Source organism: Catharus ustulatus, chromosome 30 (assembly GCF_009819885.2).
Source record: "Catharus ustulatus isolate bCatUst1 chromosome 30, bCatUst1.pri.v2, whole genome shotgun sequence".
Taxonomy (NCBI): domain Eukaryota; kingdom Metazoa; phylum Chordata; class Aves; order Passeriformes; family Turdidae; genus Catharus; species Catharus ustulatus.
Window position 1 is genome coordinate 343,519 of NC_046250.1, and position 18,202 is coordinate 361,720.

At 57.2% G+C, this 18,202-nt stretch overlaps 3 protein-coding genes across 3 annotated transcripts; all 3 read right to left on the reverse strand.

The window, feature by feature from the left end:
• Window positions 1-6,355: 6,355 nt before the first annotated feature.
• On the reverse strand, window positions 6,356-11,763 carry LOC117008597 (ras-related protein Rab-11A-like). The gene is made up of 5 exons (XM_033082571.1): window positions 11,724-11,763; window positions 7,456-7,651; window positions 7,189-7,382; window positions 7,029-7,109; window positions 6,356-6,820 (listed from the first exon to the last, which is right to left on the reverse strand). The coding sequence occupies exons 1-5, from the start codon at window positions 11,761-11,763 to the stop codon at window positions 6,681-6,683; spliced, it is 651 nt and encodes a 216-aa protein (XP_032938462.1). The 3' UTR covers window positions 6,356-6,680.
• Window positions 11,764-12,447: 684 nt separating this feature from the next.
• On the reverse strand, window positions 12,448-15,997 carry RAB25 (RAB25, member RAS oncogene family). Its single transcript, XM_033082869.1, has 5 exons — window positions 15,585-15,997; window positions 14,530-14,725; window positions 14,215-14,408; window positions 13,981-14,061; window positions 12,448-13,205 (listed from the first exon to the last, which is right to left on the reverse strand). The coding sequence occupies exons 1-5, from the start codon at window positions 15,622-15,624 to the stop codon at window positions 13,081-13,083; spliced, it is 636 nt and encodes a 211-aa protein (XP_032938760.1). The 5' UTR covers window positions 15,625-15,997; the 3' UTR covers window positions 12,448-13,080.
• A 478-nt stretch (window positions 15,998-16,475) lies between these two features.
• On the reverse strand, window positions 16,476-18,171 carry LAMTOR2 (late endosomal/lysosomal adaptor, MAPK and MTOR activator 2). The gene is made up of 4 exons (XM_033082870.2): window positions 18,058-18,171; window positions 17,182-17,344; window positions 16,976-17,065; window positions 16,476-16,688 (listed from the first exon to the last, which is right to left on the reverse strand). The coding sequence occupies exons 1-4, from the start codon at window positions 18,123-18,125 to the stop codon at window positions 16,632-16,634; spliced, it is 378 nt and encodes a 125-aa protein (XP_032938761.1). The 5' UTR covers window positions 18,126-18,171; the 3' UTR covers window positions 16,476-16,631.
• Between the last annotated feature and the right edge of the window lie 31 nt (window positions 18,172-18,202).

The window sequence follows — 18,202 nt, forward strand, 5'->3', positions numbered from 1 at the left end:
GGGCTCTGGGGAGCAGAGTTTGCTTCCCTGGGACAGGGGTGTGTGGAGAGCTGGGTGTTCCCCAGGCAAAGCTGGCACCACATCTCCCCACCCTCCTCCTCCTCCTCCTCCTCGTTACCAGCATCGATCCCGTCCCGGGGAGCCAGAGGAGTTTTGTCCTTGATCTGGCTGCAGAGAGCCCAGAGTAATGTGAGGATTTCTGGTGCTTTCCACAGCCTTGCTGGGCAGGCCTGGTGGCCACTGACACCCAGCTGGGGGGCTCTGCAGACCTGCTGGGTGGTCACTGTCTGATGCCCCCCTTTAGGCTTTGGCTCCGTCTCTGCCTGTGCTGGGCAGGCTGCAGGGATGGGAGGGTTTGGTCGCAGTGTTCAGGCCAGGCATGATCTTGAGAACATCCATGGTCATTCTCTGGAGCTTGTGCCAGACCAGAGCTGGTGCCACGGTGCTCTGAGCTTGCACAGAGTTCCCAGCCTAGATGGGAACAGGTCACCCCATCTGCTCCTCCAAGCCAACGTGGGCACAGCTCCTGCAAGACGCCGATTGCAGTGACAGCCAGAGCAATGGGGGTGCCCCAGCTGGTTCTGAGCTTCCTTGAATCCAGGAAAACACTTCAGCATGAGTCTGGCTTGTCCCAGGGCCTGCTTTAGGGATGTGCTGAGCAGCCATGACGTCCCTGTGGGCTGGGCAGTGGGAGAAGTCTGTCCCCCTCCATCCCAAATCCAGCCCACGCCCTGCTCCCCCTCCCAAAGCAGCAGGAAGATGGGGTGATGCTTCTGCTCTGTTGCCTTTCAAAGAAGCATTTTAAAATAAGAATTTTTTTTTCTGTTTGTTTGTTTGTTTTTAACCAAAAATGAGAAGAAAAAAAAAAAGTTTGCGTTAATGGGTATTAAAAAATGTTAATAATAATAAACACTCAAATTTATTTCATATAATCCTAGAGTAAAGATTAAAAAAAAATTAACTAGTGCAAATAGTAGATGCTATCCATATTGTTTAATCTATAGTAGATCCAAGTGATCCCAGACAGAGCAGAATGTAAAATAAACTTGTGAACATGATCATTGTTAACTTCCCCAGGAACTTCATCTTTTTTTGGTACTATTTTTCTGAAGCAAACAAATAAATGACCGAAAGCCTAACAAAATAATGACCACCAACTGGTACCTTCTGTCAATCAAAGTCCTGAAGTTATTTTTATAGAGGGGGAAAAAAAGACCAAAAAAAAAAAAGGGTCTAATAATATGTATTTTTTTAAAAAGATACGTTTGGGGGCTTATGTTGCTTTTTAAATAAAAATAGACAGATTTGGCTAGTCATGGAACAAAATAAGGAAGTTTTAGGCCATTAATTTTTGCCTTATTCTGACTTCCAGCCTTGGGCTTGGAGCAGGAAATTGCAGAAAAATGTTCAAAGTTGCTGTTACTTTCCTTGGGCTGTTCTTGCTTTTTGAACTTCTCCAAGCACCAAAGGTGTGGGAAGATCCTGGGATGGGCAGGTGGAACCATCCCAGGTGGGAAGGAGAAGGAAAGGAAGATTGGGTGGTCTCCCCTCTGTAAGGTGACAGACAGAGGTGCTGGGTGGAGGCTCTGCCCTTGCACTGGGCAGTATCAGGGCATTAGGGTTGGTTTGTTCCCTCTTTGTTTTCTTTCTCTTTTTTGGTTTTCTCTCACCCCGGTTTTGTTGCACCGGGAGACGCCGTGCGCCTCGGGACGAGCTCACTTGCTTAGCGTGTGGCATCTTCCAGGAGATTTGGTTTGTTGGGCATTTCTTTGCTTGGCCTTGAAACACCAGTTTTGGGCATTGGAGCTGTGGGTGAGATGTTTGGAAAAGTCCCTTCTTGCAGCCACGATGGGCCATGACATCCCTGATCCCACAGCTTTGCTTCCCACGCTGTTCTGCTCACGGGACAGCGACACTCGTGGCACATTCCTGGTTTTGGCTGCAGGAGCACCAAGGAGGCTGCAGGGCATTCTCAGCCAGCACAGTGTGCTGTGCTCTGAATGGATCCTGAGCCCCTGCAGTGCCAAAGCAGGAGCAAGGGCTCCTTGAGCCTGCAGCACCAGGGCTGCTGCGATGGCAGAGCCGCTCTGAGCACTGCAGGGCAGGGCAGCACAGCCCTGGCACCAGCACTGGGGCCCTGCCAGCTGCTCCATTCATTCCAGAGACAGGACAGCACTTCCCTCTGGAGTACTGGTGATGCTTTTCACCGCACCAAAATCTCTGCTTAAAGGAGAGAACTCAGAAACATCCAAGAGGCAGCGCTGTCATTAGCAAAGCCAAGTGCCACAAAGAAAACACCCTTGGAAGTTGGTTCCCTCGGGGTTTAGCCTTTGCTCCTCTCCTCTGTTTTGTGGCTCAGCCGTAGCAAACCCATGGATCTCCTGCAGCTTGGGAGCATCCACACAGATGCCTTTGAGAAGCGCGGTGGCCACCCCTTGCTCCCTGATGGTGCCTGTTCCGGGGGGCTGGGGCAGCCTTTACCAGCATTCATCACTCAGCAAAGCCATGCAATAGGTCAGGACAGGAATGAAGACAGTTCTCATTCGGTTTCTGAGTATAAATAGCACTGTGAATCTGAGCTCCCTCGCCGGGACCCTCGTGGCACGCTGGGGAAGCAGGGCACCGCGTCTCCTGCGCTTCGGGGGGTTCATGCTCGGTGGAATCAAGCGCCTGCTCCTTCCCTGCCGGGGTGGTGAGGCGGCCTGTTTGCTCTTTCCATTTTGTTTTACCTCATTTTTTTTTAATTTGATACTTGAAGAAGCGTCAGAGATGGACATTGTGCAGTGGTGCCCTGGACTGGAGAGTGGATGCACTTTATCACTTGTGTACGGACAGTGGGTCCCATCCCACTCTGCTGAGCCCCAGCAAGGTGAGCCAGCGTGGGCTGGTTCTTCCAAAACCCTTTCTAGGATGTTAGGGAGCAATCTCTGTGTTTTAGTGTGCGTTTTCACATCCTGTAGAAACTTGAAGTCACGTTCTGCTGTCAGTTGACCCAGTGCAGATTTTGGTTTGGTTGTGCCGTGCCAGCAGGAGACAGCAGAGGTTGGGCAGCTCCTGCCTCCCTCCTCTGTGACTCCCCTGTTCCAATGGGTTACTCCACTGGAATCTGGAGTCCCTGCAGCCCTGGCAGGCTGCAGCATCCCTGCTGGATCTGCTCCAGCATCACTTCAGGGCTGCTAATGGAGCAAATTGAAAGTCACCCCCAGTAAAGTGACACTAATGTAAAATCTGGAGTAGTTCCACTACTATCTGTGTGAAAATGAAGTCCCCCTCCAATGGTGGCACTGGGTTGCTGACAGCAGGATGTGCTTTCTGGGCTTATGATGATGCTTTTGAAACAACTTGCAGAGAAATGGAGTGGTGAGACACAGCAGTGTGGTGTGGCCATTGAGATCTGCTCTTGGCTCCCAAGAGCTGGGATACAAGATGTAGTCACAGGCTGTTTTGCTTATCTGTGAAACAACAGCATTCTTTTTCTCCTTTTGCTTTATGAAAGATAATAATAATAAAAAAAGGAGGAAAGAAGAAAGGCCAAGGGCTGGATTCTGTTTTGCAGTATAGGATTTGCTCCTGAGTTAGAGAACAGTGTGAAGCAAACATGAAAGGCAACGGGCACGAGGGCTGGCAGATCGCAGACTGGCAGGTCTAGAGCCAGCTCTGATCCCAGCCCCAGGCAAGCCAAGGAAATCCCCAGGGATGCCCACAGCAGGCCCCAGGCATCTGACTTCAGTGGAAACCTGTGGGGTTGCAGAGGGCTTCCTCTGGCTCTGCCCTGGTATCAGAGATCCAGGCTCCAGCTTGCTGCCGTTGGGATTTCCCACGTGAGATGTGCTAAAACAAAACCCTGCAGCAGCCCATCTCACTGATGCTCACCCAGCAGAGCCCTGCCCAGCCCTTCCTGCCTTTGCTTGCACAGCAGCACGTTGGCTTCCTCTCCTCCTCGCTCCAGACTGACGTCCAAGTTGGTGTGTGTCTGCTTTCCCTCGGTCTGGGCGCTGTTGCACAGTCCTGCTCCACGGTGCTCCCACCTCGTGCTGAGCCAGCTGGCCACACCAACTGTGTGGCCCTTCCATTCAAAGTCCATTCCCTGGTATTTTGTGTTTGCTTTGCTTTTTTTTTTTTTTTTTCCCCTTTTTTCTTTTAACATCATAGGAAACCTGTAGTCGGGATTGTTACTATTGGAAACCGATCACATGTTCCATCCAGGTATTTTCATCTCTCTGGCATTACGCAAAAATAAAGGCCTGAGAGAGAGATATAACCGAACATAGAAGTAGAGTTAGGCTTGTTGTCTGAGTTTTGAGGCATATAGTATAATGGGAGAAGGAAAAAAATTAAAATAAAATAAAATTAAAATAATGATGTTGCACAACTTGTAGAAAACAAAGAAGGGAAAGGGTTAATGTATTAAATGTGCTAAATTACATTAAGAACTTAATTTTATTAAAGTATTATTACTTAAGAAACTTGGTATCTGCTCTTGGTTTGTGTCTGTTCACACTTTAGGAAGGGCCAGGAGCAGTGGTTGGGAGCAAGGAGGGGCTGGGCTGAGTTCCAGGGCAGTGGGGCTGCACCTCCCTCTGCACTCCTCCTGCATCTCCCCCCAGTCCCATGCTTTTGGCAGCACCTCCTGGGGTTCATTAAAGCACTTGTGAGATGCTGAGCTCCTGAGGCAGCTGTTTCTCCCAGTGCTGCTGCTCGAAGGTCCCACATCCATGAGCTACCCTGTGCCACATTTCACCCTTCCCACTTCTTCATCCAGCAGAAAACATCTGAAAACTGGAAAGCCTGGAACAAAACTGAGTTGCCCAGCCCAAAAGTGTCTCCATGAGTCTAAACAAACTCACCCTCCTGTGTGTCCATGGCTGTGCCTGGCTGCTGGCAGTGAGGCCCCAGGGACACTTGGCTCAGCCCTGTCCCCTTGCAGAGCAGCCTCCATCCCCCAGACACCCACCCACCTCCCCAGCCTGTGGGGCTGACATCACCTCTTGGCACCGTGTTTTGGTGTGGGCAGATGGAGTGGGAGGAGATGGTGCTTGGCAGCTCCAGCTGGTCTGCGTGGTGCCAGGGCTCTGCCAGCTGAGTGGGCATGGGGTAAAACACAGCCCGTGAGAGAATGGCCACCATTCACCTGGGGACAGCCCCCAGCTGTAGCCAGAGCCAAGGAATGACAGAGGATGGGTCTGGCCAGCTCAGGGATGAGGAGGGGGCAGTGCCATGGTGGAGGGACACAGTGCCAGGGGGCTGGAGCCAAGGTGAAGGTGCTGCCAGGGCTGGGGTGGATGAAAAGGGACACACGTAAGGTGTGGCCACTTCTGTGCCCCATTCCCTGCACTGCCTGTGCTGGCAGCAGGATCCCACCTGAATTTCAACCTCTCCCCTCTGGTCTCCCAGCAGGACAACCCCTTGCCCAGGCTACAGTCACACCTTCCTCCCAACCCTCCTCCTCCTCCCTTCACTGCCTGTGGATGTTTCCCAGCTGCCCCATGCAGGGCTGGCACTGCTCTTGCCTCAAGGAAAGACCTGGCAGGGAGAGAAAAGGCTTCAACAGCAGCTTTATTTGGGGATTTTACCTCAATTTCTATTTCATTGATAAATCATGCCCCAAGGGGGAACCCTGGCCCAGATCCTACTGGCACAGCCAAGTGAGATGCAGAGACTGGGGGCAGCTTGGAGAGAAAGAGATCCCCCCAAACCCTACACTGTGACAGGGGACACACTCCCAGCACTGGGTCAGGCTTTCCCACCTGCACCCCTCTTGGTTGACACCTGTCAATCACCCTGACATCAGCACAGGGCTCAGCACAGTCTGTGGGTGATGCCCACCTTGAGGGGCAGCTGCTGTGCCCCATGCAGGGGACAAGGCCACTGTCACCCCAGCAGTGCAGCAGACACTCCACCCAGTGGTGCAGTGTCCCCAGGCTGGGCCATGCAGCCACCAGCCACAGTGGGCACACACTCAAGCAGGGAAGGGCCTGGGGGTCCTTGCAGCTGGAGCCAAGGGGACACTGGCACAGGGAGCTGTGCCCACCCTCAGCCCCCCAAATCCCTGGTCCCCCTTGTCCCCTCCTCAGGGCTTCCCAGAAGCCAAGGCTCTGCTCCTGTCTCTTTTCGTGGAAGAGTCACAGCTTTTCCCTTTGCTGGGGTCATGCCACAGGGAGGGGGCCACAACACAAAACCAGTGTCATCCCCACACCCCACCCTGGCCCCAGCAGGCACTCCCAGCTCTCAGTGCTGCAGGGACAGGGCTGGGCACAGCTGGCTGCATCACTGTTGGCTTCACCAGGCAGGAGAAGGATGCATCCAGTGTCCCCCTCCACACCCACCCACAGGGCTGCAGACAGGGCGTCACCAAACAGGGACTCACCGTGTTTGGGCTTGTTCAGTGCCACCCAGCCACCCAGTGACTGTGCCTGCAGGGCTAAAGGGAGCAGGGACACGGAATGGCATGCTCCCAACCTTGGGGAAGAGAGGGGAGACACCCTGATCATTTGCCTCCCCCTCTGATTTTCTCGGTCCTACATAAACACACGGAGCAGAACGGGCAGGATGATGGCGCACACAGAAACAGCCGCCAGCCTGCACTGCTCAGGGAGCTGTGGTGGGCAGAGGTAGAGGGTGAGACACGATGCCACCATGTGCTGGGTGCTGGGGGGTGACGGTGGGGGCACCCCAGGGGCTCAGATGTTCTGGCAGCAGGGCGCCTGCCGGCCCTCCTGCTGCGTGGGCAGCACCCGGATGGGCTCGATGGTGGTGGAGGGGCCAAACTCGGACTCGGGCTGGCCAGCCATCTGCCTCTGCGACACGATGCGGTAGATCTCTGCCAGCAGAGAGAGAAGTGGAAACATTCTTTAGGTGAGTATTTCAGTGGGGAAGCTGCTCTCCCAACAAACACACAGTTCCAGGGGTGCAGGATTCCAACCCAGATCCCATCCAGTACAGCCAGGCCCCCAGGGATGTCTCCTGAGAGGACACAATGTCCAAAGCCATCTCTATTCCTGTCCCCCCCTTTCCTGGTCACCCCTTACCCGAGAGGATGTTGTGGAAAGCTGTCTCCACATTGGTGGAATCCAGAGCAGACGTCTCAAGGAAGGATAACCCATTCTTCTCTGCAAGAACAGCGTGAGCTCAGGTGGGTGCCATGATCTAGCCAGATGGGATGGGACTGGACAAGATGGGGGAAGATACCTGCAAAGCTCCTGGCCTCGTCGGTGGGCACAGCCCGCAGGTGCCGCAGGTCACTCTTGTTGCCCACCAGCATGATGACAATGTTGGCGTCGGCGTGGTCCTGCAGCTCCTTCAGCCAGCGCTCTGCGTTCTCATACGTCAGGTACTTGGCAATGTCATAGACGAGCAGAGCTCCCACTGCCCCCCTGTAGTACCTGGGGACAGAGAGGGGACAGGGTCACAGCAGGGCCCCAGGCACGGGTCACAGGTTGGGAGCAAGAAACTCACGCTGAGGTGATGGCCCGGTAGCGCTCCTGCCCGGCCGTGTCCCAGATCTGAGCCTTCACCGTCTTGTTGTCCACCTGGATGCTCCTGGTGGCAAACTCCACCCCGATGGTGCTCTTGCTCTCCAGGTTGAACTCATTGCGGGTGAAGCGTGACAGCAGGTTGCTCTTCCCCACCCCTGAGTCCCCGATGAGTACAACTGGGGGGCGTAAAGACAGTGTCAGCTCCCCCAGCCACCCATCCCACAGCCTGGCAGGGATGGGAATCTCCCCATCTGCTCTCCCATCCACACCCCACCTCTATCACATCCAGGAAAAGCTGATAAAAATACCCCTTGAGAAAATCCCTGCCCTCACTGGGAAGTTGCCAGAAGTTTCTGTCCCTGGGGATGGGAAAGCACCACATGCACTGATGTCCCAAAATGGGCAGAAAATCAGGGTCAGGACCTGTGTGGGGAGAGCCAGGCAGAGCTGGGGCTCCTCTCTTGCCAACCCTGAGGGCACACTGGAGGACAAAGATATGGTTTGAAAGGGAGCATCCTCCTCTGCTGCTGCTGGTGCAGCCCATGAGCTGGGAAGTCCCTGGGTGTGGGTTAAATGCATTTTCTGCCTGTCCCAGATCTGGCTGGTTCCTGTAAAACCTGGTGAAACAGGCTCTGGGGAGCTTTATCACACACCTCCCCGGTCAAGTTTGTTGAGTTTATGACTCAACAGGTTTTTAGTTTTATTTTTTAATTTATTTTTAATTCCCTCACTGCCAATCTTGTTCATTCCCCAGGTGTACCCAGACACTTCACCAACCCGTGGGATGTCTCCCCACCAGGCCTGGGGTCACAACCATCCAGTGACCATGGCAGTGAGGACACAGGAACAGCAGCATCAGCAAGGGGCCACTGGGATGCCCCACACTGCAGGAGCCTCAGCAAGGCACAGCTACACTCAGTCAAGGCTCAGCAGCCACCACCCTGCAAGGATGTGGTCCCATGTCCTGGGTAACCCCTTTCCACCAGCTCCAGCTCGTAGGCAGGGCTCCCCTGCATGGTGCAGAGCCTCCAACCGTGCAGCCATCCCATCCCAAAACTCTCAGTGCAGGGCAGCCAGCACACAGCCTGTGCCAGGAAACCCAGCAGTAAGTGGAACAGCTCTCTAGGGTCACTGAGGGGAGCTGAAAGGCAGTCACTGTCAGGACAGCCAACAAATGAGGGAGGGGCAGCTCCTCCACAGCATCACAGAATGGTTTGGGTGGATGGGACTGTAAAGCCCATCTTGTTCCACCAGACCAGATTGCTCCAAGCCTGGCCTTGAACACTTCCAGGGATCCAGGGGCAGACACAGCTTCTCTGTGCCAGGGCCTCACCACCCTCACAGCCAGGAATCCCTTCCCAATATCCCATCTAACCCTGCCCTCTGGCAGCAGGAAGCTATTTCCCTTGTCCTGTCCCTTCAAGGCTTTGTCCAAAGTCTCTCTTCAGCTCCCTTGGAGCCCCTTTAGGCACTGGAAGGGGCTCTGAGGTTTCCCCAGAGCCCTTTTTTCTACAGGCTGAAAATCCCCAGCTCTCCCAGCCTGGCTCCAGCCCTTGGAGCATCTCTGTGGCCTCCTTGACTTCTTCCAGGAGCTCCACATCTTTCCTGTGCTGGGAGGCTCCCAAGCTGGAGGCAGCTCTGCAGGGGGGTGTCACCAAAGTGGAGTAGAGGGGCAGAACCCCCCCCTTCCCTTTGCCTTGATGCCAGGGAGACTTCTCAGATGCTGCCCAGTGCACAGAGGTCTGAGAGGACCACAACAGCCTGGACAAGACAGCAGGAAATGCAGGCCAGTGGTGAGCCACTGTGGAGCACTTCCAAGCTTCCAAGTTTTGATCTGAGCTCTGTTTTTTACCAACAACAGGAAATTTCTGCTTCCCCAAGATTGTGGCTCAACTGCCACAATCCCCATCCATGGCAGGCTCTGGAAGGCTTTGGACCACAGCAAGGATGCAGGGTGGGTGGTGCAGGGTCCCTGTGTGCAGCCTGTGTGGGTGATGAGCCCCACATTCCTGAGCTTGAATGGCTTGAGGAGCTGGAGCAGCAACCCCCTACCCCAGGCACAAAAGCATTTTATACATTCTGTCCTCACTGCCTCTGAACATCCTCAGCACACCAAGTCTCACTGCAGGGATGGAAACAGCTGGGAGCTGCACACAGGGCCCCAAGGAAGGGTCTCAGGAGCAGCCATGCCCAGAGCTGTTTCTCAGCCATACTGAGCCCCTCCAGCAGTGTGGGGGCCTTGCACAGCTGGAATGTGCATTGTGCTTTGCAACAACTGACGCTCCCATTTCAGTGGAACTCGGGGTAATGCTGCTTCCAGCTGTGACAGTCTCCCTTTTCTCAAGGGGGAGGCTGGGCTCACAGGGCTCTTGGACCCTGGGAGCACTGGCCCAGCTCCATAGCCCTGGACATTGTATTCCCCTTTGACTTTGCTCCTGCTTTGGAAGGGATGAGCTGCTCATGCATTGAAAACTGAGCTCTATTTTTTAAGGACTCCAGAGACCACCATGAGGCCAAGGAGGGGAATGAAGAGCTTATGGTGAGCTGATTGCAGCCCTGGCTCCTACAGGCTGACAAGGGATGGACAGACACACGAGGACCATGTGCTGAAGTCTCCTCAGAGTCACATAGCACCAGGGGAAGCACAGAACAAAGCAGCTGGGATTGCTCCTGCCTGGGCACCGTACTTGAGGCACCACTTAGCATCAAAGTTTCCCCCATACCAGGTCCCAGACTAACTCCAGGGAGCAGGATTTTCCTGGGCAGCAGCCAGGGGAGGTGTGCAAGGAGCCAGGGGCTACCAGCACATTGCTGGCTGGAATTACGTCGTGTCGGTGGCTAGAATTACTCGGGGCCTTGCGGGCAGGCATGTGTGGGTAGGCTGACTCACAGCCACCCACCAGTGAGCTCACACCCTGGGTTTTATGGCTCAGGAGGCTGTGGCATTGCCAAGATGTCCCTTTGCTTCCCCAGCACCTGCTTTGGCCACAGCAGACTGCAGGGAAGCCTGGCATGCACGGGGATGGGGGTGTTTCATGGGGATGCTGGGCAGAACTCCAGTGTTGTGTCTCCAAGAGTTTGTCCCTGTCCCCCACCCGCCCCGTGCACAGCAGTGAGGTCAGAGCATGACCAGCACTGGGAAGGACAAGCCTGGATCCTCTCCCTCCACGGCAGCTGGGGAGCAGCACGGCTTTCTCACAGCTCCCAGATGTGCTCCCCTCACCCAGTGCCACAGAGCAGATGTGCTCAGGGCACCCAGGGGTGCTCAGGGGCCGACATGGCACCCAGAGCCCCACGGACCAGCCTTCCCTCCCACCAGGACCCTGCCATGGCCATAGCCACCCCTCCAGGACACCGTGCACTCAGGTCAGGGTGCAGCCTCCTCCCGCAGGGGTAAAGCCCTGCCGTAAGGAGCATCGGAACCAAAACCATCAGGCCAGCTCCAGCAAACCCTCCCAGCACGGCAGCCCTTCAACCCCAGCTTCACCAGCATCCACCCTCCTTCCTGGAACACCACCACAAGCCCCAGCTCCTGAGAACTGGGAGCTGAGTGTTCCATCCCAGTACAAGCCCCCCATCCCGAGAACTGGGAGCTGAGTGTTCCATCCCAGTACAAGCCCCCCATCCCGAGAACTGGGAGCTGAGTGTTCCATCCCAGTACAAGCCCCAGCTCCTGAGAACTGGGAGTTGAGTGTTCCATCCCAGTACAAGCCCCAGCCCCTGAGAACTGGGAGCTGAGTGTTCCATCCCAGTACAAACCCCAGCCCCTGAGAACTGGGAGCTGAGTGTTCCATCCCAGTACAAACACCAGCCCCTGAGAACTGGGAGCTGAGTGCTGGATCCCAGTACAAACCCCCCATCCCGAGAACTGGGAGCTGAGTGCTGGATCCCAGTACAAATCCCAGCCCCTGAGAACTGGGAGCTGAGTGTTCCATCCCAGTACAAGCCCCAGCCCCTGAGAACTGGGAGCTGAGTGTTCCATCCCAGTACAAACCCCACTCCCTGAGAACTGGGAGCTGAGTGCTGGATCCCAGTACAAACCCCAGCCCCTGAGAACTGGGAGCTGAGTGCTGGATCCCAGTACAAACCCCCCATCCCGAGAACTGGGAGCTGAGTGTTCCATCCCAGTACAAGCCCCCAGCTCCCAGTGCCACGCCGAGGGTGCTGCGTGGAGCCAGCCCCGATAGCAGCGAGCTCAGCTCAGGCACAGGCACGCTCATTGCAGGCATGGCCGGGCAGCACACTCACCTTTGAAGAGATAATCGTACTCATCGTCCTTGCCCCGCATCTCGCCCAGCACCACAGCCCCACTCTCACTGGGCCAACTGGGATTTCCGGGCCTTATCCAGCCCTGGCAGGGGCTGTCCCCCGCCACCCATTGGTGGCCCAGCCTTTCCTGCTCCACACCCATTGGCGGCCGGGGCTGCCCGTCAGCACTCAGGTGTGCTCACCTGCGCCAGGTGAGGGGGCAGGGACGCTGCATGGCGACAGGGACAGGCCAGCACTTGTGTGAGCACCTGGTGGGGACAGTGACGGTCACACGCTCCACGCAGAACCGTGGGTGGGACATGGAGCTGGGCTGGCAAGTCTGGCTTGGGGCAAAGTGCTTGTACTGGGATGAAGTCATGGAGAATCCAGCGGGAATTTTCCCATCTCCGAGGGGTATCAGATAACTGGCAGAGGCTGCGTCATTGTTTGAACTGATAAAGTTCAAACAGGAGATTTAAACTGCATGAGGAGGGGGCACAGGGGGAGCATGGCTTCAGGGTGGGAGGGAGTGCAGGAGTGCCACGGCATCGGGGTAGGAGGGGCACAGGGGAGCTGTGGCATCCAGCTGGGCTGCTTTGGAGGCGATCATCTTCAGCACATTATGAAGGTGGGGACCCAGGGCGTCGACCACAAACACGCAGGAATTCCAGCTCAGTAAACCTGCATTTCACAAGTCCTTTAATGATTGCGTCACGCCCGTGCTGGACACAGAGCTGCTCCCGGCCCCCTGGCACTGAGCCCTGTCCCACCATGCAGACAGCAGGCACCTTTGCTGGGTCCTGCTGCCACGCATTCCCCATGTCTAGGGATGGGACAGATGTCTAGGGACGAGACAGCCAAGGGCTGAGTGCTGCCACTTCACGCTCTAGGGCTTGGCTCAACTCTAGAGCAGTCTCTGGTGGGACAGACACCTGTTGGTCAATCACATCCTCAGTGCATGGCACAGGGTGACACGACAGGAGCAACCCCAGGGCCAGAGGTAATCAGAGAGGCTCCTGTTGCTGGCATGATCCTGCCCAGAACCTCCTGGCTTCTTCCCCAGAGGAGCCTCGGGGTGTCCTGGTCCTTTAGCCCTGCAGGTCCAGAAGGGCTGATACAGTATGTGACAGTGGTGATGCTAATCAGGGCCCAGCAAAAATGAAACAGAGAAGAGCTCCTGGAAATGGTGCTTTTCACTGTTTATGGCAGAATTTGTCCCCTGTCCAGGCTGCTGGTCCCCACTGCACCAGGACAGGGGTGGCAGTGCAGGCAGGGTGACATCAGCCTGTGCTGGTGGTCACTGGTGTATCCTGGGGCTGTGGGGTTCCCCAGGGATTTCCTGGGGTGCCCAGCTGGCTCAGAGGGCCACGCAGCACGGGCGCCGCTCTGCCTGTGCTGCGGCCGTGCTTGCAGGGTTCTCGCTGGCAAGTGACACCGTGTTGGTTTGGCTGCTCCTCTGCTTCTGCACTTTGTAGAAGATTTCTGCAAAAGATGAAGTGCCAGGGGGTCTGTGTATCAGCCAAGGCCCCCACTTCAAGCCTGCAGCCCCCACTGCTTGCCCACAGCTCGGCATGCTGGTGGCTCTCCTTCCCCTCTGTGCAGCAGATGAGTGACTTGAGGGGTGACAAGGGAGCAGCTTTCACAGGTTTCATCCCTGCTGCACTTGGTGAACACCCTGTGCTTGGGCAATTTCCTCTTGCCCAACCTGGGATTAATGCTTCACCCTGTGCTGAGACTGGCAGCTCACTGGGCCAGGCTGGTTCAGCACAGCACTGCCTGGCCCAGTATGGCATGGAATAGCACTGCAGGCTTGGCATGGCTCAGCATGGAATGGCACACCTCACCACCTGGATGCTGCTGGCTGCCATTCCTGGAGAGCTGCTCTTAGACTCCATCCCTGGCCCCCCAGGTCCCCACGGCCGGTTTGACAGGATGCTGGAGACACCAAGTCATGAGCCCAGGACAACAGGAAGGAGACAGGAGATTATGGGGGAGAAACAGCCCCTGCAGCTTCAGGGATGCCCAGGGGCTGTGAGAACAAAGCTCTGGGTGTGGGGAGTGAAACGCCCAACACCAAAGGCTGAAAACCAAAGGAGCCAGAAAGACAGTATCAAAAGAGCTCATGAAACTAGCCCCAAATAGCTCAAGTGGAGCAGGGAGAGAAGTGCTGCACATCATCTGCCCTGCTCTGCATCCCTGGGAAAGGGACCCCACAATGCCCTGGGACCCTGCTGCACCACAGCACCAGTGCCTGTACCCTTCAGGATGGTCTCGAATGCTTCCTCAACATTGGTGGAGTCCAGCGCTGAGGTCTCAACAAACAGCAGCCCATTGTTATCTGCAAGGAGAGGAGTCCCTTGAGATGATGCAGACCCCAGTGAGGACATGGCTCCAATCTGGAGCACCTTCAGAGATGTTCAGGTGCCTGCACTGCTGCAGGTCCACGCTGTTGGGGAGGTTCTCAAGCCCCCAGCCCTGTGCCAGCTTGTACCTGCAAACATTTTTGCCTCTTCCATGGGCACCTCTCGAGCCTGTGCGAGGTCAGTCTTGTTCCCCACCAGCATGACAACGATGCTGGCCTCAGCATGGTCGTACAGCTCCTTCAGCCAGCGCTCCACCACATCATATGTCTGGTGCTTGGTGATATCAAACACAACCAGGGCACCCACAGCCCCCCGGTAATACCTGTGACAGAACCCCAGCATCACTCCATGCTCCAGATTCCCCCTCTAGCATCCTCACCCACAGGAGGTGAGGACGAACCCAAGGCCCAGGAGAGCACGGATTTCAGGCCTCCCATCCTTACGCTGAGGTGATGGCGCGGTACCGCTCCAGGCCAGCAGTGTCCCAGATCTGAGCCTTCACCACGGCGTTTCCCACCAGGATCGTGCGCGTGGAGAACTCCACGCCGATGGTGGTGCGGCTGTCGTGGTTGAACTCGTTGCGGGTAAAACGAGAGAGGAGGTTTGTTTTTCCCACCCCAGACTCCCCGATCAGGACAACTGTGGAAGGAAGGAGAAATCCCACCTGACTGCCCCAGCTACCAGCACTGGGCACTGCCTGCTGTCTGAGGTGGCAGCTGTGTGGGTTTAACCCCTGGTGTGATTGCTCCTTCAGCAAAGGGGTCCCTGTGGGAGCTCAGCTGTGCTCCCTAGTGCTGGTGCAGCCCCAGAGCTGTTCAGGGGGGTCATGGATACCAGGCTCTGAGCAGCAGGAGCAGGGCAAGGATGTCGGTGAGCCCTGGGTCACCCTGCTGCAGTGGGCACCCAGGACAGGTGGCACACCAGAGCCTGTCTGTCTCCACTTGCCCAAAGGGAACACTGAGCTCCAGCAGAATCCAGCCAGTAGTACCTGACAGAGACCAGGTGGGCCCAAGGAGCTCAGCATGGGAGGTGTGAGGTTGTGCCCCCATTTCTCCAGCCCATGACCCCCATTGCCCTCTGCATGTGCCACTGCCGAGGACACCACTTTCAATGCCCACTGCTCTCGGGGGTTACAGACTCTCATGGCATTTATGGCTCACACACTCAGCCCCAGCTTTCACAGCCCCCCATCCCACAACAGCAATTTGCCTGGCACTGCACACCTGCAGTCTTGGGGTGAGAATGGATCTCCCCGGGTCTCTGTGGACCCTGGCGCTGCTCTCCAGCCCTGGCCTCACTGCTGTCTGTCAATGGCCGGTGCCTCCCCACTCTAAGTGCTCCCCAGTTCCCTGTCCCTCCGTATCTCCATCACAGCTGCAGGGACACTCAACACCGTCCCGCTCTGGGAAAAGGACACCCTGTTTCCCTCCCCGCAGCTCCTGGCTTTCTAGTCCACCCCTTCTGGGGAAGCAGGGGTCGCATGGAGCGCAGGACTCACCCTTGAAGACAAAGTTATAGTCCTCTTCGGAGCTGCCCATGTCGCCCCGGCTGCCGCCTGCCCTGGCAGGGCCGCCCTGCGTTTCCTCCTTGCCGCTGCCAAGCCTCGAGCGGACGGCGGGGCGGGCCGGGCTCCCGGAGCCGCCGAGGGAGGAGACGGAGCCACCGAAGGTTCCCGTCTGTCGGGGACCGAGCGGCAGAGAAGGGATCCAGGGGAGTGCGGAGGGTCTGGGACAGCGGCGGCGACAGAGGCCGAGCTGGCGACAGCGCGGCCGGTTGACTCAAGGGGTGGGACTGGGTGTCGCAGCGCAGGTTGGGCAGGTAGTGTCACCCCTGGGACCGTCACGGGGCGGCTGGAGGAGGAGCCAGGGCCTGATCCTGAGTGCAGGGCAGGCTAGGGCAGCGGGAACAGCAGGAACTGTACGGGCAGCATGGGCGGGAAGGGGTGCGAGGGCAGCGAGGGCAGCACGGGCAGGCACGGGACGGGAAGGGTGCCATGGCAGACCGGGGGAACACAGGCAGAGCAGGGCAACGTGTGGTGAGATGGCAGCAAAGGCAGAGCAGGGCACTGTGGGGTGTGAGGGCAGCTGTGCCAGGAACAGAACCCCTCCTCAGCCCGGCTGCTGCCGCTGTGAATGTTCCCTCGCCTCTGCTGCCATCGTGTGAAAGCCAGGGAAATTGGGACGGGAAGGAGCCCCCACCATCCCCAGCTATCCCAGTGAGACCAGCAGGGCTGTGCAGGGGCTCGGCTCTGTTGTAACCCCTCTCCTTTGACAACAGCCCCTTGCAATTTCTTGTCTTTCCCCAGGGCAATGGGCACTTCCCAAACCCTGCCCAGGCACCTCCAGCCCAGCCAGTCTGTGTTACCCCCAAACAACAGAAGCAATGGACACAAGCATCAAACACACGTTTATTCCCCACAGCTTTTGTATTCCTGACACCTTATTTTTAAGACCACACTAGAGCTCCGGGATGCCCATGGGGCCATTCATGCCCAACCCACACCAGTGACAGCGACGCTGGCACCTCAGGGCCCTCCACTGCCTGCTCACGATGCGGCCACCTGCGTGAGCGGCTCCTCCAGGTACTGGACCAGCGCCTGTGCCTGCAAGCAGAGAATGGCATAAGCCACGCTCAGGTGGGTTTTGCAACCTGTGTGCCCACTGCCCACTTGCTTATTGTAATTTATATTTCAGTTTAGAACCTTAAAAATATGTTGTGCGGTGCGTGGACAGGTATGAGGGACAGAGAAGTCTCTGCAAGATGCAGCATGTCCCAGGCACAGCAGCTTCCTCCAGCCCTTCCATCCCAATCCTCTTCAACAGCTCTTTCCCACATCAAAGCAGGGATTCAGCCCTGCAGACCCCCCAGCCACCTCCCCACCAGCATTACCTTGGCTTTCAGCATCCCAAATCCGACCGTCTCCTTGGCGTACATGCAGAGCAGCAGGTTTGCCACCCGTGTGATGGCCACTCGCCCCTCCTGCCCAGGGAGAAACAGCACCTGTTGCACCCCAGCTTGGCCTGGACCCCCCAGCACGGTTCTGGCACCACAGCCAGGTCCCCAGGGAGGGCAGGGCAGGCCCCAGCCGCACGTACCATACAGTCCATGAGGATAAATTTGAGGTTGTCCTCATTGAATGCCTGGTGTCCATTCTTGTCATAGGCCACCCAGATGTTGCTGGCGATGGCTGCGGTGACCCTGGCATCAGTGTCCCCATAGCCTGAGTAGGCAAGCAAGGACCCCTCGTTGTTCAGCAGCCTGGGAAGGACACGGTAGGGAAAACTGATGCCTCTAACACCAGACCCCCTTTCAGTATCACGGGTAGAGCAAACCCCCCACCCAGACCCAAGCACGGCTCCTAAGACACTCCCACTCTGCAGGGGTTTGACAGGGGGTGGGAGGGTTTCAAAGCCAGAAAGTTCTGCAGTGACACCTGGCCCTGGAAGGGCCCCTTGCCTTCCCCAGGCAGGGCAAGGAGCATCCCTGGGCAGGGGGCAGGGGAAAGGCAGATAGTATCTTTGGGAGGGGCGGCATTCACGAGGAAGGAGCAGGGAAAATCCCCTGCCAGGGACAGGAGCAGGGGCTGGGGACAGGGGAAATGCAGGCAGCATCCTTGGGCAGGGGCAGCATTGCCAGGGCAGGAGCAGGGAGCATCCCCTGGTGCATGGACAAGGGCAGGCAGCATCCCTGGGAGAGGGGCAGGGACAGCATGCCCGAGGCAGGTACAGGGACATAGGCAGGGACAGGGTCTGGGGCAGGAGCAAGGGCTGGGGCAGGAGGGCTGGGGCAGGAGCAAGGGCTGGGGAATGCTAGTCAGCATCTCCGGGCAGGGGTAGCATCGGCCAGGGTAGGTACAACGGAAACATCCCCGGGCAGCGAAAGCATCTCCCCACAATGGCGTGACCCCGCATCCGGGACCGCCCGTTGCCCGCTCGGGGAAAGCCGCCCCCCGCCCGGTCCCCCGCACTCACAGCGTGCTCTGGACGCCGCCGGTGTTGGCCTGGCTGAGCACCTGCGTCAGGGCCTTGGGCCGCAGCATGGCCGCCGCCGGCACCGCGGGGCGGGGGTGGGGCCGGGCCGGGCGGGGCCGTCACGAGGCCGCGCCGGGCCTGGAGC

What these genes read in the sequence shown, in the direction of transcription:
- LOC117008597 (XM_033082571.1), bottom strand. Translation starts at nt 11,763, where the DNA reads ATGCGGGGCAAGGACGATGAGTACGATTATCTCTTCAAAG. An exon ending in TACCGGGCCATCACCTCAGC is followed by an intron (nt 7,383 to 7,455) that starts GTGAGTTTCTTG and finishes CTCTGTCCCCAG; the next exon opens with GTACTACAGGGGGGCAGTGG. An exon ending in CGAGGCCAGGAGCTTTGCAG is followed by an intron (nt 7,110 to 7,188) that starts GTATCTTCCCCC and finishes CTGTTCTTGCAG; the next exon opens with AGAAGAATGGGTTATCCTTC.
- RAB25 (XM_033082869.1), bottom strand. Translation starts at nt 15,624, where the DNA reads ATGGGCAGCTCCGAAGAGGACTATAACTTTGTCTTCAAGG. An exon ending in CTATAACTTTGTCTTCAAGG is followed by an intron (nt 14,726 to 15,584) that starts GTGAGTCCTGCG and finishes TTCCTTCCACAG; the next exon opens with TTGTCCTGATCGGGGAGTCT. An exon ending in ATTCGAGACCATCCTGAAGG is followed by an intron (nt 13,206 to 13,980) that starts GTACAGGCACTG and finishes CATCTTTTGCAG; the next exon opens with AAATCTTCTACAAAGTGCAG.
- LAMTOR2 (XM_033082870.2), bottom strand. Translation starts at nt 18,125, where the DNA reads ATGCTGCGGCCCAAGGCCCTGACGCAGGTGCTCAGCCAGGCCAACACC. An exon ending in GGCGGCGTCCAGAGCACGCT is followed by an intron (nt 17,345 to 18,057) that starts GTGAGTGCGGGG and finishes TGTCCTTCCCAG; the next exon opens with GCTGCTGAACAACGAGGGGT. An exon ending in TTATCCTCATGGACTGTATG is followed by an intron (nt 17,066 to 17,181) that starts GTACGTGCGGCT and finishes CTCCCTGGGCAG; the next exon opens with GAGGGGCGAGTGGCCATCAC.